This window comes from Gymnoscopelus braueri, assembly GCF_963280865.1.
Source record: "Gymnoscopelus braueri genome assembly, chromosome: 14".
NCBI classification, from domain to species: Eukaryota; Metazoa; Chordata; class Actinopteri; order Myctophiformes; family Myctophidae; genus Gymnoscopelus; species Gymnoscopelus braueri.
Window position 1 is genome coordinate 46,704,729 of NC_137619.1, and position 19,710 is coordinate 46,724,438.

General features: G+C 41.3%; 1 protein-coding gene across 1 annotated transcript; it reads left to right on the forward strand.

Moving 5' to 3' along the window:
• Positions 1-5,599: 5,599 nt before the first annotated feature.
• rgra (retinal G protein coupled receptor a) lies at positions 5,600-16,838 on the forward strand. The gene is made up of 7 exons (XM_080449141.1): positions 5,600-5,945; positions 6,620-6,776; positions 8,229-8,350; positions 11,758-11,911; positions 13,411-13,528; positions 16,216-16,329; positions 16,584-16,838. The coding sequence occupies exons 1-7, from the start codon at positions 5,867-5,869 to the stop codon at positions 16,725-16,727; spliced, it is 888 nt and encodes a 295-aa protein (XP_080305267.1). The 5' UTR covers positions 5,600-5,866; the 3' UTR covers positions 16,728-16,838.
• The last annotated feature ends 2,872 nt before the right edge of the window (positions 16,839-19,710 follow it).

Sequence of the window (19,710 nt, forward strand, 5' to 3'; positions counted from 1 at the left end):
TTTTGCTTTTAAAACATATATATGTATTTCGCATAGTTGAAAATAATTACAAATATTTCTATTCAGTATACAGTAATGCACCAACAGAGACAACTAATTGCATTCTATTTCTTCATTATGAAGAACAATTTAAGTGAACAATGTTTTGCTGGGATGAATGAAAGCCACACCATTGGCCCTTACAGTGCAGCTCCACTAACCTATTCGGACAAAGTCCACAGAGTTAGGAAAATACCTTCTAGGGGAAACCTCTGTAAATACTGAATCTTGGCATGGTCCCTTGTAGTTCCATTATGTTTCCTCACACTGCTTGTTAAGTGACTTGAAATCATGCTGATCTGGAGCGATGTTGCAACAACGCATGACATTAATGGGATTTAAAGACTTTGTGGCCAGGAAAAGTCTACCGTCTGCATATTTGACCTTAATGTATATGACCGCTTTGTAAATGTGTTCTGCCTATTGATCCATTTGAAAAGGTGTGTAAGAATGTCAGAACTTTGTGAACCTTTTGTAAACAAACACGACACCTGATTTCACCTGTTAACTAACTGATACTGAGAGCAATAAATAACTTCTTTTTTTTTTGTGTGTGTGTGTGCGTGTGCGTGTGCGTGTGCACGTGTGTGTGCGTGTGCGTGTGGGGACAAAATTCATATAGCAATCATTGTGGTATTGATACATTGAATGTCACCTGTTCTTCCCTGTCAAACTCCCCTCCTTGACAAACTCCTTAAACAGCCGACTCACGCAAACCTATTTCAAACATGCCGACTATGTGTGAGTCAGCTACAGAATAAAGCCCATGTAAGGAGTGACCATGTTGTTACCTCTGTGTACTTCTCCTGACAGTATAAAGATGTGTGGGACATTGGTCTTGGGGGGGGGGGCTGGGGAAAGCTCTGGAAGGAGACACTAGTCTCTCTCTGCTGTGATGAGATCTACAATAAAGTATGAAGTTTGATTCCTACCATTGCAGTCCTGCATCTTCCTGATCTGTTTAACTTACTCAAAGTATCATCAAAAGCTGCTTGTGTGTGTGTGTGTGTGTGTGTGTGTGTGTGTGTGTGTGTGTGTGTGTGTGTGTGTGTGTGTGTGTGTGTGTGTGTGTGTGTGTGTGTGTGTGTGTGTGTGTGTGTGTGTGTGTGTGTGTGTGTGTGTGTGTGTGTGTGTGTGTGTGTGTGTGTGTGTGTGTGTGTGTGTGTGTGTGTGTGTGAGAAGTTGACCTCATCTGTGCATTGCACTCCTTAACCTCTTGTCACAAAACCTCTTTAAGTCACAGGTCTTCATTCGTAGTCCCTTTTTTTTTTAAATCTTAAACATTCCATATTTACCGCAAGCAGACAAGAAGCCATGCAAGCAGTCTTACACATGAACCATGAGATCACATTTCATGTGAGCTGCAGTGTTAGTCTTTGTGAGCATGTGTGTGCAACTGATATGATACTGAGCTATTATTGGAACAACAATACTGTCTCATATGCTGGGTTCAGCCAAGGACAACAGAGATCTGGAACATTGGCACTTTCAATTTAAAGAGAAAACGTAGACATACCATTAGTCAGTGAGTAGGCTATGTCTATACTTAATATAAAGAGATAATAAATTATATATGATTTATGCAATTTATAATTATATACAATTAAAATGTATTACAGTGAAAGCCTATAGGCTTTGAATGATGTCATATCATATCATATGACCCTGTACTTAATATTTCCAGTCATATTTCCCAGGGCTTGGCGTCTTACAATCTGTAGTGAAAGAACTTGCTCCCATCTTAACCCTTTAGGCATGAAAAGCATGTTGCAATCGAAACATCATTGATGATACAATTTTTTTTTCTTCCTTTTCTTTTTTTTAAAGAATAAACTAGAATAGAATAGAACTATAGTTCTACTATAGAATAGACTAAAATAGAATAGAACAGCAATGTTCAACCAAATGTGCAAAGTGTGCAGATGTGCAAGCAACAGGATCAATCAATGTGGAAGTGTCACGCATATATATATATATATATACGGTACATAGCATGAGCAGCATTTCTCAAACAAGAACAAAATCAAGATCAAGCATAGAGACGGTGTCATAATAACACTTATTGTCTTATGTTTTCCTTTTTTGTTTTTGTTTTATGGCCATGAAACAAAAACTCTGGCGGCCGAAAAAAAACCTGTCTATGTAGCCTAGCCTAGAGATACAGATAGGAGTAGATAGATAGCCTACATCTAAGCTTCAAGGGTAATAAATAATAAGAAATCAGTAACCAGGCAGTAACATACAGGCATTACAATCAAGGAATATCAAAAGGAGATTCAAGGTCCTGCCTGGCCATCAGCTCTTGGACCTGCCAGGATTTGCATGGTGGACATACTGTACCACCATGCAAGGAACCACAGGTAGGAACTTAAGTGTGCTCTGTTGGTTCCATTGATCCAAGCCCGGAACACAATCGATTGATTGATCATTAAAATAAACATGCTCTGAACATGCACAGGGCCCTCCCATCTGATTACTTAGCCTATCAACTGCCGTGTGGTGAGATGGGTGGGCCGCGGGGTGGGCCGCGGTATAAATAAAAGAAACATAGACAAAAAGTGTACTTAAAGCGGCACTATATCACTTTTTTATGAATAAAATGTAATTTTGTCCAATCTGTATGGTAGAGTATGTTAATACAATATAACTTATATACAATTGGGGTGGTTGTATTTTGTCTCCCTACTCTTCTATTGCGATATTTAGAATGTGTCAAAGGTCATGTCTCACCTAGACACAGGATCTGACATGAATTTTGATCGGTTGATCAAGATTCAATGTATCCCCTGAGCAAGCAGGCAGGCTCTATTAGCTCAATGGTAAAAATGTCAGCACTTGCGCAGGAAACCGGGTTCAAATCCGGGGTAGATGAGGAAAGTTACATAGTGCAGCTTTGAGCAATTTATCCGTAGTAGTATTGTTACTTCTACTACAGTCAATCTACAGTGGATAAATGTGGAATATGAATCTATCCACAGTAAAAACAACAACAAAGAAACATTTACAGCAGTTTGCCATTAATGTTTAATGACGGGTTCAAATCCACCGTGGTGCATCCAGCTATGTCGAGCATCTACACGAACACAATTGGTGTTCGTGTTCAGGGGAGGGAAGCCGGGTGGGGAGGGTGATAATTGTCACTGTACCTAATCATACGGGCTGGGGCGGCACCTGTTTGCTTGAATGATTGATTGAATATTGTATCAGACAGAAATGCAAAACAACACCAGTACAGTCAAACACTTAGTCTAACACCAAAAAAGTCCTTGCGGTCTTGTTTCCATTGGGGTCAGCAGGGAGTGATGGGCGGGAGGAGTAGGACGAAGGCTCTATACGACTACGTCATCCTGGTGGGGGCTCCTTACTGGTAGGTGAGTCAGTGGGATACAACAGCAGTGACGACACAGAAATGTGTCTGGGGTGGGGAGGAATCAATTTAAGACTAACCAGGCGGATCAATTGGCATAATGACTAAATTGGGGAGAAAAAGCGTTAAAAAGCAACAACAAAAAAAGTGTAATGACAAGAGACCAACAGCTCTATTTTTAAAGGTGTTTTCACATCAGACGTGTGCATTACTGACATGTGTTTGAACAGCCTGGTTGGTTTGAAATGATACTCTTCTCTGTGTCGCACCACGTTTAACCACTTAAACCCCAGCATCCATATTGTGCTCAAAACGCATTGTATTGTGGTGGTTAACTCTTTGACTGCCAGAGTATTTTCATAAAGTACTCCCCCAGTGCCAGCAATTTTCGTGTTTTTTTATTTTTATATTTTGAATTTTTCTCATGAAAATAATTTAAGGGGACATAATGTAAAGACCCAGCACAAATCCGCCACTAGAGTGCAGCACATGACTGCTTGATCAGGTCGTTGGGTCTCTCTCAGCCTTCTTGATAGATTAGACAGGGAAAAACATGATAACGGAAGTGACGTCGTCCCAGATTGTTTTGATCGCCAAAATGCCGTCGTGATACACGACGGCGATGACTGATCGTCACCCAGACCATAGATTATAGAAGAGAAACTGTCCGTTTGTCCGTCATACCGTGTGAAAGACCGTTTATTTACCTATTTTGGACGAAAATGACTGGGGAAAAGAATCAAAAACCGGAAACGGAATCCAGGTCATGAAACCGGATGCAGATGTCCGTGAAGTAAGTGGAACTCGAGAATAACATTGAATATTAAGCAGCATAGCGCAATCAGAGATTAAACAATGAACGCGCGTCCAGCGCGTCAAGCGCGTCGACGGCCAACTGGACAAAGTAGCACTTGACGCGTTATCGCGTCGTCCGCAGTCGATGTGGTTAAGATGTCCATCAGTGGTTCTCAAAGTGGGGTCCGGGTACTTTAGTTTGTTCCAGGGGATCCCCAGCAAAAGTAAGAAACAGTTTCACGTAATAAGCCCCATTTTATACCTTGTTCTTTTTTTTTACCTCCAAGCTTACAAAGCATCACATCTGTGAGCTCATAGGTCAGCTTATAGGTTAGATTGATTGATAGGACATTTTAGGAAACACTGATGTATAAATAAAAGGCCAATAAACTAGATTAAAATTAATTTTAATTTCCTGCATAATACAATGGAAATTGTTGTGAGCTATTCTGTTATGGCACATCTAACATAGCCGTAATAACCCATAGCCTTGTGATTTAGCCCTGAATCAATCATGTAACATACATTACAACAGTGGGTTTCAAAGTGGGGTACAGGGACCCCCAGGGGTCCTTGGAACGGGGGTCCCGAGTCCCGTCCAACCACGGGGGAATTGTAACACTCTGACTTATTAAAAGCAATATTTTAGTCTTGTCCTTACTAGTGAAAGCTTATACATGTATTAGTAATGACTAATTAGGGCACATATGTTTCTTAAAACAAAAGATGACTAGTATATTTCAAGTATTCTGTGAATTATGAAGGAAAATGTAAATACTAGTGTTACTTTTGATCCCAGTCTTCCCTACATGTACTTACTTTCCACCACTGCTAATACAATACTGTCTGATGGAGGACTCAGAGACTGTGACTGATTGGGCACCTGTTGTTGTCATGGGGAAGGCGCCATCTGAGCAAAATGACGAAACGTTACGTAGGCGTTGTATACTGTAGGTCACATCAAACGTTACGTAGGCTTGTATACTGTGGGTCACATCAAACGCGTGTGACATCACGAGCCAGCATGGTGGCACCCTTTGTGTCGCGCTGCAGCGCAGAGACACAAAGGCCTGTTTGTTGTGCAACTTAATTGCAGCTCTTTAGTGTCGCTCTAACAAATACGCATTAGACCGGTTTGTGGTGCGTTCATTAAGACATTCTTGCAGGGATTGGGGCGAGAGAGAGAGAGAGAGAGAGAGAGAGAGAGAGAGAGAGAGAGAGAGAGAGAGAGAGAGAGAGAGAGAGAGAGAGAGAGAGAGAGAGAGAGAGAGAGAGAGAGAGAGAGAGAGAGAGAGAAAGAGAGAGAGCGAGGGAGAGAGAGAGAGAGAGAGAGAGAGAGAGAGAGAGAGAGAGAGAGAGAGAGAGAGAGAGAGAGAGAGAGAGAGAGAGAGCAAGGGAGAGAGAGCGAGGGAGAGCGAGCTAGGGAGAGGGAGAGAGAGAGAGGGAGAGCGCGAGCGAGCAAGAGCTATAGGCTTTACATAATTACATCCATGCTTTTCCACGTGAAATGTCCCTTTAAAAGCGCTCTTTCTTAGGTCACATCGAGCCACAGCATCATCAGCGGCTGCATAGGAGTGAGGGGCTGGTCTCAGTGGTCTGTGGTGGTCTCTCTCTCTCTCTCTACACTTATACATACGGAGTCTAGATCGCCTTCTTTCATCCAGGATGGTTTCTTCACACCCTTTACCGGAGGGCTTCACGGAGTTCGATGTGTTCTCGCTGGGATCGTGTCTGCTCGTGGAGGGTGAGTATGAGTGTTAGATGGAATTCGTCCAAAATAAACGCGCCGGGGTTGTTGTATGTTGTTGCACCCACTGTTATTTAACCTACTGGACCTGTAATCTGTCTGCACAGCTGTCTGTGTCTGTATCACCAGGACACAAGCATCTGCGCGATGTCTGCTAACACAGCGTTGCACGATCACGTTGATCAGTGATATATTATCAACACCAACGTGCATCGATCTTTTCGAACAGGACATGCACGTTGCGCAAGCATCGCTGCGCGCACCGTGATCGAGTGGCGGTAATCGGAAGCCTCGCCCCAAAACACGCTCGCCCCCATTTTTTTTTCCACCGACCGCACGCTGGGGCGGTTCTTGTGTTTTGTTTTACTGAGGATAATGGTTAGAAATACGTTTAGGGTGAGGCATGGTTTCACTGAGGTTAAGTTTAGGAATAGGGTTATGTTTTACACCGTTTTACTGAGGTTAAGGTTAAAAATAAGCCACAATGTTAGGTTTTAGGCATAGTTTACTGAGGTTACGTTTAGGAATACCAGGTGCATACCGCCGGATTTGCGCCCGGGGCGACTGTGTTTTGGGGCGAGCGTTTTTGGTATTCGATCGAGGCTATATACTGGGTTAAATTAATTGTCTGGTTCTTTCTTATGGTTTTTCGATGTTCTTTTTTTCCCCAGGTCTTCTTGGGTTCCTCCTCAATGCGGTCACGGTCGTTGCTTTCTTCAAGATCAGAGAGCTGAGAACGCCCAGTAACCTCCTGGTGTTCAGCCTGGCCCTGGCTGACATGGGCATCTCTGGGAACGCCACCATCGCCGCCTTCTCCAGCTTTCTGAGGTGAGTGACGTCACCTGTATTATGCATTGTAGCGGTATAATTTTTATTTATTTTTTTAGAACTTTACTGAAGTATTTCCAATGTTCAGTACTTTTACTTCTATTCCACTACATCTCAGAGGCAAATATTATATTTGCTACTCCACTACAATTATATGAAAACTTTAGTTAGTTACTTTGTAGATTTTGCTTATTATTTATTACAAAACATATATTATCCACTTCACCTTTTGTGTGTTATCCTTTTAGCCTTAATGTCTGACTGTACCACGTGCTGTTTACATTATAAAGTATTCAATCAATCAATCAAAGGCAACGTAATCAATCATGTGTATGCCTTATTGTCAATAAGGCAGTAGTTCTGAAACCAGGGTTGCATTGCTCATGGGACGGCCTTGCACGCCGTGCAGGAACTTATTTGACCAGGAGCACGTTGCACAGGCACACGCACAGATTTAAAACAATTTTAAATTCACACCTCAACAAAGTGTACAAAGGCTCCTGACTCACACCAGGTGGATTAACATAGGAATGAGCCTATAGATGCATATCAATTGTCCATTGTGTGACCTGTAGTGTATGTTAAGAGACGTGCGCATCAAGTCATTAAAATAGAGTGCAACCACGTTCCAATTCAGCATTGCAACACTGTCTGAAACAGTTTATTTTCAAGGACCCCCCCTAATTCTGAGAGTGTACAAATGGATTGGTTCCATTTGAGCTACAGACCTGTAAGGGTCCATTTGGAACAGCCTCAAATCTGAGGCATCCCTGGACCCCACTTTGACAACCGCTGCAACAAGGCAATCAATAAGGCATGCACAACCATATGTTATTGATCAATCACACTCTCTATTCAAACTAAATGATCAATAAGGCCAGGAACAAACCAAGCGGCCCCATGCTGTTCAGAAACACATGATTATACAGTCGTTTGTTACCTATATAATTATCATAATAGGTGGATGAGAGATCAAGAATCAAGTTTATTTGTCACTACTCATGCAGATACAAGAAGCAAAATGCAAATATGTGAGGTCATACTTTTCCACAACAACACTAAAGATAAAGAAAACTTTAAATATGACATAATGCCTTTGGCACACTGGAAAACAGTATGACAGTATAATAACTACGTTAAAAAAAGAAGAAGCCTTCAACAAGTATCCACATCAGCATAACATAATAATGGCAAGAGGGGGAAAAAATAATAAGTGTATAATAAGGCATAAGGCAGATAAAAGGGCAATAACTTTATCTGCAGAAAACACTAAAGCAGCAATAACAGTACCTAGTATGTTTTATACTAAGGCAGCTGTAGTCACAGAAGTAGTCACGTCAACATAACAAATGTGAAAGATGTAAGATGATGTCCTAGGTTGGTGTTCATGGAGCGTTACAGTGATACAGTTACATTAGCATGAACTAATTGGTGAATCCTTTCTAACTGCAGGTACTGGCCCTACGGCTCAGATGGATGTCAATTGCACGGATTCCAGGGTTTCCTCACAGCTCTTGCTAGCCTCCACTTCATCGCTGCTGTGGCATGGGACAGATACCACCAGTACTGCACTAGTAAGTGTCTACAATGATACCATCTGTATTGCACTAATAAGTGAGCAGATACCACCAGTACTGCACTAGTAAGTGAGCAGATACCACCAGTACTGCACTAGTAAGTGAGCAGATACCAGCAGTACTGCACTAGTAAGTGAGCCGATACCACCTGTACTGCACTAGTAAGTGAGCAGATACCACCAGTACTGCACTAGTAAGTGAGCAGATATACCATCACTACTGTACTTATAAGTGACTAGTAGGAGTGGGTCAGGTGGTAGAGCGGCTGCTTGGGAATCGTAAAGTTTGCGGTTCGATCCCCTGGGTTAATGGCAAAGTGTCCTTGAGTAACACACTGAACCCCTAACTGCTCCTGATGATGATGGGCAGGTCTGTTCCTGGCATGGTTTCCTCCGCCATCTGTGTGTGTGAATGTAAAGCAAAATGTAAAGTGCTTTGGATAAAAAGCTTGATATAATTGCACCATTTAGCATTGAAGTGAGCAGATAACATTAGTAGTGCACCAATAAGCATTGGTGGAAAGTAACTAAGTACATTTACTTAAGTACAATTTGTTGTACTGTTTTACCTTACTTTTTCCATTTTCCAATACTTATACTTCTACTCCACATCTCGGATCCAAATATTGTACTTTTACTCCACTACATTTAATTGAAAACTTTAGTTACTAGTTACTTAGCAGATGTAAATTATTATATTATAAAACATACATTAACCACTTCAGCCCTATTTTATACCTAGGCTATTTGAAAATAGCCGATCTACAAGCTCACAACGCGTCGCATTGCGACGCGTTGTGGCGCGTTGTGAGCTTGTAGATCTGCTATTTTCAAACATTTTAGTACTTTCACTTTTGGTACTTTAAGTACATTTTGATACCAATACTTTTGTACTTTTACTCAAGTAAATTTTGAATTCCGGATTACTTAAGTAAAACATTAGAGTACTTTTTCCACCACTGCTAGCAAGTGACCTCAGCTAGCTCTCACTGACCAGTCAGGAATGTAAATGGCCTGCATTTCTATAGCGCCTTTATCCACAGAGCTTTACATTCACCCGTTCACACACCCGACGGCAGGGGAAACCATGTAGGCGTGCGACAGATAATCGAACTAATTGATTATTAAAACAAATATTTGATTATCGATAATTCAATAAAATCTTCAATTTAACCCTCTGGCGTCTAGCATTTTGTTTTAAAATACAAAATGACTAGCCTTTTTCTTTAGGGCTGACATCTCCTACTCCAGAGAATTAATAATTGATCCCTATTTTGGGCATGTTATTATAGACGAAAAGGTTAAAAAAAAATATATATATATATATCTTTATTTTATTTGTTCAAATCTTTGAGTATATATGTTTTAAAGCGAACATTTCTGTGCTTCTGGGGGTCCCTGGTACAATATATTTTGAGATGGGGTCTGCGGCCAAATACATATCATTTTGGGGGTCCTTGAACTTGAAAAAAGAGAACCACTGATTGTAGCAACATACGTTTTAACAAAAAAACTGTGAGGATTTAGAAGACATTTGAAGAATCCCCAGAAGCGAATTTTCATGATTTAAAAAAAATAGCAGATCTACAAGCTCGCGGTGCCACGTTATGAGCTTGTAGATCTGCTATTTTTTGAATAGCCAAGTACATTTTAAATGACACAGATGCTTTTGCATAACATTGTTGTGCAAAAATTATAAAATACTGCATAAGTGATTAATTGATTCGAGGTGGCAGAGACTATATCCCGCCGCCCGGGGTTATGTACCCAACAATGGTAATGGTTGTAACAGCTACTAAACACACACAGTCTACATAGTCAACACATTGTCAAACCACTCTCTGGAATGCTCTACCCGAGGACATTCGCCACGCTGACTCCATTCTATTTTTTAAATGACATATATGTTCCAGAAAGCATTCCTGTAAACAGCCTTTTCTTTGATTCATTATCTTTAGCTCATGGTTATTTCTTGTTCAATTGGTATTAGCACATTTTATTTTCACTCGTTTATTACCTTTGTGAAATTCTTGTTTTTACTGTGCATTCTGTCTATGTTTGTGCAGCACTTTGTGACTCATGTTTAGAAAAGTGCTATATAAGTTATCATTATTATTTTTACTCCTACCACTACATGCAAGCAAACAGGCAGGCACGCACGCACATTCTCTCACACACACACACACACACACACACACACACACACACACACACACACACACACACACACACACACACACACACACACACACACACACACACACACACACACACACACACACACACAAACGATAATGTATCTACTTAACCCACTTAACCTCTGACCGGTCTAAAAACAGTAGCTCCATTCAACAGTAAATTCCCAGCTCAAATCAGCCCTCACCCCTACACACTTTGTTGACGCTTTGTGAGCTTGTAAATCAGCTATTTTCTTTTTTTTATGTATGGAATTGTTTTTTTCATACTGACTTTTTTTTGTTGAAAGATTTTACTTTAATTGAATCTTTTTAAATCTTTTGAAGTAATTATTTTTGTTTGGTGGGGAAAAAAAGGGGAAAAAAGGATATTTACCCACAACCCATAAAATGGGTCTGTAACCCAAAAATGGGTCGTGACCCATTGTTTGGTATCCACTGGCCTAGTGTGACATGCTCAGAATAGGGACGCTAGTTAATGATTATGAGCAGAGAAACAAACAGTGATGAAATACACTAGAACCTGCCAGGAGGACTGATATAGAAACTATTTACACACAGACAACACAGAAGCCTTGTAGCTGTTATGCTGCCAGGGGTGAAAAAAGGAGACCATTTCTATTGTTTACAGTAGGGTTTGTTATTGTGTGGTAGAAGGAAAGGGAACACTTCCCTTTCCTGTGTAATTGCTGCGACCACCACAGCTCACAATTCTCATATCGTTGCTGTCCAAAGGCGTTTCTTTTCAGGATTTCTCGATCCAATGTAGTTATTATTTAGTCACAAGCTCTTCTTAATACTTTTCATTGGTTCAATATTTTTAAAACCCACAGACACGCTTAACCATTCTCGCTTTCACTTCGTTTAAAGGAGTAGTTCACCCAAAAAATGACTTATTTTCTATCAAGTACACACCCCATGAAGCCTTGAATTCATGGAGATTCCTTTGTTTTGTTTGTCGCATTCCTGAGCCAATAGTTTGATGACCGGGTCATCGGTCAATAGGAGACGACAAAAAACAAAAAACTCTCCATGAATTCAAGGCTTCACAGGGTGTGCAATTGATAGAAAATAAGCAATTTTTGGGGTGAATTACTCCTTTAACCAAAAAATATCACTTACACCACCTTAACCTGCAATCCATACAGTATTTTACATTGAAACATGGATTATATGAGGTATTAAAGCAGATAACGTGTGCGTTTCTCAGGGACAAAGTTGCAGTGGAGCAGTGCCATCACTCTGACCGTATTCATCTGGCTGTTCACGGCGTTCTGGGCCGCCATGCCCGTCCTCGGCTGGGGAGAGTACGACTACGAACCGCTCAGGACCTGCTGCACTCTGGACATCAGCAAGGGAGACAGGTATTATCTACAGTCAGTGGTTCTCAACAAACGTATTCATGTCAAGGACCCCCAAATTGACACTTATTAGCCCGCGGACCGCCCGTTGGAAAAGATACCCCATAAGAGGCTATATATTACGGCTATAGCAGTGATTCTCGGCCATTTTAATTTCAAGGATGCCAACTTTTTTTATGCATTAGGACCCCAATCTACACCGTAAAATCATCAATGTCATCTATGTTTATTTAACTGTGAGAGCATACAAATGGTGAAGAAGAAAAAAGGTGTATGCACTCAGAGTTACAGACCTTTAAGGGTCCATTTGGTTCCTGACTATCATACATTTAGCTGGGGACCCCCTGGAATCCCCTCATGGACCCCTGGGGGGCAGTATAAAAGAAAGAAAACAGCTCGCGCACAACTGGACTCCATGTTGAAACGTAGTCTTTTTGTATTTCTTGTTATTGTGTGAGCTGTTTTCTTCCTTTTTGTAAGTCATTGTGTTTTCTGTTCAGTAGCTGCCTAAGTAGGGTTTGGATGTGCGTGTTCCTCCTCCTCGTCAATATCTACAGTATATGTACACACAACAATGTGGTTAACAATACACCATTCATACAACACATACGATAAACCGTATGCACTGTACACAATGCAGGGCTTACGGCACTCTGTCAAATCAGACAAGTGACCTAGATTTATAGGCTTCTAACCCCCCACCGGCCACCACACGCACACACACACACGCACACACACGCACACACACACACACACACACACACACACACACACACACACACACACACACACACACACACACACACACACACACACACACACACACACACACACACACACACACACACACACACACACACACATGACCTACAGTGCAGGGGCCTCTAACCCCTGCACTGTAGGTCGTGTAATCAACATCTTTTCCCCCCTGGATTCCTTGGATCATGACACAATTTATAGACCCTGTTTGTGTCAGATTACATTTTCTGTCACAATGCGTTTTCTCAGATTTTGTCCAAAACTCACAGCAAAATCGCTACACATTATCTCTGGGGTCATGTGATCAAAACATATGAGTCTGAATTTTCTGATCCCATTCCAATTGGCTAAGATTCCCTTACAAAGTTTGCGGGCCCTGGGTAGGCAACCCGGCCTGGCGGAGACCTGTGCTCCGAGGAGCACACTTTTCTTGTTCCATGTTGTATCTAAATTATCCATCTTATTTCAACTATTGGATCCTAATTGTGCTGTTTCTTCAGCCGTTCTGCTTTGTCTCTCTCTTGGCCAGCTCTTAATCTTATTAGAACTTGTATTCTTTATCTGTGTCTTGCTGCTTGTGCGCTGTCCCATACGTTTTATCCCTGGATCATTTTCAGAGCTTCCGTGCTCCAGACTGTATGACGGAAGCATTTGAAAATGTTGGGAGGCAACAGTCTGGCTCGCGAGACTATTATTAAAGTAACCGTTATACAACCTTAACCTTGGTGTGTTTGTGTCCACAGGAACTATGTGTCGTACCTGATCCCCATGGCCATCTGCAACAGCGCCATCCCCATGTTCGTTGTCATGACCTCCTACCAGGCCATCGCTCAGAGATTCAAGAAGACCGGAGACCCCAAGGTAAGATTTACCATACAGTGTCCATTACAGCAGATTATACCACACAATGGCATATATACTATATTACATGTCTCTGCTGTCGGGCAGAAACCAGCTATATCGAAAATATTAACTTTTCAGGAAATGAAAAAAAAAACATGTTTTTAGAACAACACAATACTGCTTCATCAAAGTTGGTACGGTGACTTTATATATTGTCAGACACGTGAATATGTCCTTATATTATCATCACTTTACCCACGTACAGCTCAAGTGGAGTAAGGAGGTTTTTGACCAATAAATTGGAGATTGGTTTTCGTTAGGTGTTAGTTACTGTAGGTGGTTTGACCGACAGTTTTGAGGATCCAATGGAGTTAGGAGGTTTAGTTAGAAGCGCTTTTTAATACTTTTCATTGGTTCAATATTTGTAAAACCGGGACGATATACTATATGATCACAGTCACAAGGACATAAAGAGACTTAAAGGGGAGATACTACTGAGTATAATAAAGGATATTACATTTTTCTTGGAATGGAGCTGAGTTCTTCTCCAAGTATTGCTTTATAATATATCTTATCAAAGTAGAAACATGAAGTCATGACAGTACATGAGAACATGAGCCAGGAGTAACATCCATACATCATGGCTAGAGGGACAGTGTTTTGTGTTGGGTATGTACTGTATGAGGCCAGTAGTGAAAAGGTCATTGTACACAATAGACACAATATGGATGTCCTCAGAGACTGAGGCATACTGCTGCACTATACATTGCATAAGGCCCTTACTTACGGTCATCTGGGCTGTCCAGAGACACTTCTAGTCCAAGCACAAAGGCATCTATGCTGTAGACATACAGATATGTTGTCTAATAGCGTTACATAACTACCAAACAGCTGTTGATTTTCTTAGTTTTGTTGCGCAATCTTGAAATTGAAGTTTTGTATAACCACTTAAAACCCTCTATACTTAGTAAACTAATACCTAGTTAGCCTCGATCTCCAGGCTTTTATTTTTTAGTTTTGCTAAAAAATATAAGCCTGGACCAGCGAGTGTTCCGGGCATAGGAAGTGTTTCATTTCCCCAACCAACCAGAGTGCAGTGGGCGTCGCTCCAAATGTTTTGTTGACGGGGCGGGGGCTGACGGACAGATCGGTGAACCAATGGGATCAGGCGCATTCTTTCTCCGCTGATTTTAAACCCGCCCCTCTAGACAAGAAATCAGACAAGCTAGGGCAGCCTAATACCTAGTTGACCGGGGTCGGCTCTGTATTTGGCTCCCAAATCTCTTCACCAGAAATAGCCGAACTACAAGCTCACACAACGCTCTGCAAAGGGACACGTTGTGAGCTTATAGATCTGCTATTTTCTGCGATTGTACGAGCATTCAAGTGTTTAAAGAAAGGAAGAAAAGCATACAGCCCTAACTTGAACTAGTGTGCACATACTGTAGGCCTAGGCCTGTCACAATTATGACATAATCGCCTGATCGCAATATCTTTTTAGATAATTGCAATTATTCTGCATAATCAGCATAATCGTTTCCATGTTGAAATGTATTTTCATACATTTTCAAACTTAAAATAGTGGAAATAGCAGATTTAGGAGCTCACAACACGTCATGATGCGATGCGTTGTGAGCTTGTATGTCGGAGAATACATTCTTTTTGTATGAAATTATATGAGTTTTTGTTTACAAAGCCTAAAACAGAGATGTCATTTTTTTCCTATGTTCCAATGTTCAATACCAAAACACAACAATTAGTTAATAACAATTATTTTGTATGACAATTAATCGGCAAGTAAAATTTCATGATCGTGATGATAGCCCTTCGTGGGCCATAGAATGCTGCTTGAAGTAGGATTGAGCTATGCTAAGTTCTCTCACAGCTGAGAAACTGCTGGACGTTTCCTGACCACTGACCACTGTTTGGTGAAAAGTAACCAATTACGGCAGATCTACAAGCTGCTATTTCAGCTTCATTGTATATACCAGGGGTCTTCAACAGGGGGTCCGGGACCCCTAGGGGGTCCTCAGAGCTACTATAGGGGGCCCGCCAAAAATGTGAGAGGATGTTTTACATTTTTACATTAACCACTTGAACCCCAGCATCCCTATTCTGAGGGGAACATTAGCCAAAAATAGCCGATCTACAAGCTCACAACGCCTCGCTTGTAGATCGGCTATTTTAAGAGGTATAGGTGTAGAGGGAAAAAAAGAGGAAAAAAAGCTGAATCTGAAACACAATTTTATACAATATAGTGGGGGTCCCTGCTTCATCTCTCTTCCAGCTAGGGGATCCTTGGGCTAAAAACGTTGAAGACCCCTGATATATACAGTGGGGCCTTACACTGCTGCTTTTACGGAAAAGCAGCAGTGTAAGGCCCCACTGTATATACCAGGGGTCTTCAACGTATTCTATAAGTTCAAAACATTTCACCCCCCCCCCCCCCCCCCCCGACCAAACCATTATCCAAGGCTTGTGACCAGCCCTCCACAATGCCAGTCAGCCCCGTGACACCACTTATTCCTCTCTCCTCCGCTCTTCACGCTCCACTTGTAACAACTTGCTCTCGCCGCTGTTGGAATTTGTACATTTGTCAGTTCAAGAGCTGAGATCCTACTTGCTGCAGAAAATGTAAAATGACTGTTAATACATTATTTGTATTTAACAATCTCTCTATATCTCCCCCCCCCCCCCACCTGTAGTTCAATGCTGGCTCTCCTTTCAAAGCCATGCTGTTCTGTTGGGGTCCCTACGGAGTGCTGGCTTTCTACGCTGCTATTGAGAACGCCAACCTGGTCTCCCCCAAAATAAGGATGGTGAGTTAATGCAAAACACGTAGAACAGTGGTTCTCAAAGTGGGGGGGGGGGGGGGACCCTCAGGGTTCCTTGAGGGGGTTCCAAAGGGCACTCGGTGCCGCGCTATGAGCTTGTATATCTGCTATTTTTGAATAGCCCAAAGTATAAAATAATGGTTAAAGTGGTTACACAGATCCCGTTCCCGGTTTGAATGGGTTAATGTCATTTTAATCATTGACAACGTTGCTGTGCCATGCACCTCGTCTCTTTGCAGATCGCTCCTATCCTGGCAAAGACGTCGCCCATCTTCAACGTGTTCCTGTACTCCCTGGGGAACGAGAACTACCGAGGAGGCATCTGGCAGCTGCTCACCGGGGAGAAGATCAATACGCCTCAAATTGAGAACAAGTCCAAATAAACTAAAGCATGCGATCGTTACACACTCACACACTCTGTCCTGGTGGTTTATAGAAGGTACCTATACATGTTTCTGTGTGTGTGTGTGTGTGTGTGTGTGTGTGTGTGTATGTGTGTGTGTGTGTGTGTGTGTGTGTGTGTGTGTGTGTGTGCGTGTGCGTGTGCGTGTGTGTGTGTGTGTGTGTGTGCATGCACGTGCACACATAGACATGAAAGGGGGCTTGAGCCCCTGCCCTTTTACCCGTTGGTAAAAAAGTGCCCTCTCCAGACAAAGAAAATAAAAATCATCTGCCCCTAGCGGCCTAACGGTAAGGCCGACGGAAATGGCAGTGAATGTGCTTAAAGTGAAATTTTCTCAGGTATTTAGTTTGTCGCCGTCCGACCTTCCTAGCCCGTGTTATTAATGAAAAACGGGCGACAATGACCAAAACTCAATCGAAAATCGTGGCAATTTTCAAGATGTTTTGGCCATTATCTCTGGAACAGAAAGTCCAATCTGCTCAGTTCAAAGTTTGTTGGGTGCATGACTTTTAGGACAATAAGCACGCAATTATACCTTTTCGGTATCATTGCGTGCTCGGTAGGGGTGTGCCGATATATCGTCCCGCGATATATCGCGATACGTTTTCGTGACGATATGTATCGTTTTGGGAAAAAAAATATCGTTTTGATTTTTTTTTTTTTTTTTTTTTTACAATAATAATAATCAGGCATGCAAATAGCCCCGAGATGAAAAGGGTGACAACATGTTGTTTTTTTTCGGGTCAGGTGTCACACTATTGCCCTATTTGGATTCAAAACGGCTATTGTTGCTGAAAAGCTACAAGTTTGCATGTCTGAATAATGCAAAAACAGAATTATTTGTTTGCATTTGCTTTTTTCTCCCCCATATATTTTCATAATATATTGTCATAATAAAAAAGTGCGTATCGTATCGTATCGAAATCGTATCGAAGTTGTGAGCCCAATATCGTATCGTATCGTTTCGTGAAATTAGTGTATCAGCACACCCCTAGTGCTCGGGTTTCCGGGCCTAAAAGTATGTTAACTGCCTCTCCAAATCCCCCTGCACGTCCCTGTGTGTGTGTGTGTGTGTGTGTGTGTGTGTACGTGTGTACGTGTTTACGTGTGTACGTGTGTTGTATCCTATACAGTGGTAACCATTGTTAAAGTCCCAGATAGTACAGTACTGTACATTCACGACCCGGATAATATTATTGTCCATTATTACTGTAGCAGCCACTGCAGAAGATTCAACAAAATTGTAAATGTATACATGTGTATTTTTTGTATTCATGACTACTGCTACCTTCCTTTCAACATTTAAAAGACCATTCCGGTGTAATTTCTTGTCGTCGTCTAGTCAAGAATCAAGAAGAAGTTTTATTTGTCACTCACTCATACAGCAGCAAAATATCGGTGCAGTATTTATACACAGCGTTTAGGCCATTTTAACCACATTAACCCTGGCGTCTGTTTTGGTCAGGTCATTAAGTCATTGTTGGCTAAATATCACTGTGCGGTTATATTAATAAGTCATGGACAATTGAATTTTCAAATCAATCTAATTTTTAAAACATCATGTTTAAAACACATGATAATGTAACTTTGACAACAGAAAAAAAGATTGTGTGGTGCACTATCTGCATTAGCTCAAGCTAGTTGCTCTGCAGGTAGATTTTCATATATCTTACTAAACTAAATCAACATGCTTTGGAAAATGGTCAGCAGTCATGTTAATTATACCTGGAGTTGCAGTCAGTGCTGGGCTAAACATGCCAGACCACCGGTATGGCCCTTTTTAAGTTTTCAAGAAGGTCCTTTAAGTTTTTCAAGACGAAAACAATTCCTTTTGGTGTGGTTAAGCAGTGTTGCAGTAGTTCACTCTGCAGTGCAAAGTGGGACGTGTACAGTGTCTATAGCTGTAAGTGCACTTCTATGGACACTGTGGAGATTAGTGTTGTCCTTGTTATAACTGTTATTTCCTGCTGACACCAGTTTAGTATTATTTATTGACTGTAGAAAATTATTGTGTCACCCAAGAGTCCTTATATTTCTCAGTTTCAAGGCTGAGACAGGGGCAATTATTTAAGAATATAGCCTCAATCACACCAACTTGTTTTCTAAACGTCATGATAAAACATGCATTTCACCCAGATATTGTACCCCATGTTGCATTATTCAAACATTCTTAAACAGAGATATAATGAAGAATTATATAATAATAAGGAATGCCTATTCCATAGAGGCAGCCCTATGGTTACTGTTCATTGTGTGACAATATATATCCTGTAAAACCAAAGGTCCAAGCTGAACCGTGAAAAATGCATAATCCTCAAGACAAGAGGGGCTTTCATGAAGCACACTGCTGTGATTCCAGGTCTGGTAGATTACTGCGTAAAGGGAGGAGATGAATTGGACATGCTAAAAAAAAAAACACTAGGCTGTCTTTGATGTTCCCAATACTGGTTCTCTCTATACTGTAGGTAGGAGTGATTACCTATAACTTCATGATCCACTGCAAGATTTGGTCTGACATTTAACCCATTTAGACCGGGAAAGCATCTGACTGTCATTTTTAGATTTCTTTGGCTATTCAAAAATAGCAGATATACAAGCTCATAGCACGGCACAGAGTGCCGTGCTATGAACTTGTAGATCTGCAAAAAATTCATTATCAAAAAATCATTATCTAAATCTTTGAATAAATATATATATTTTGTTTAAAAAGAAAAACATTCAAAAATATTTTTCAAAAAACAGTTGGGATTTAGAAGACATTAAGTAGAATTGGCCTCAGGTCTTAATGGGTTAATTGGGTCAAAGTTTGCTTACTCATTGACAGCCATGAAACCGTTATAGACTTTATATGAGACAAAGGTCATTTTATGACAGCACTGTACTTGCCTTTTGACAACATGAACCCTATCGTCCCTAGCCTGGTAAACCCTCCCTCCGGAAATCTCAATTCCATTTCATTTCAG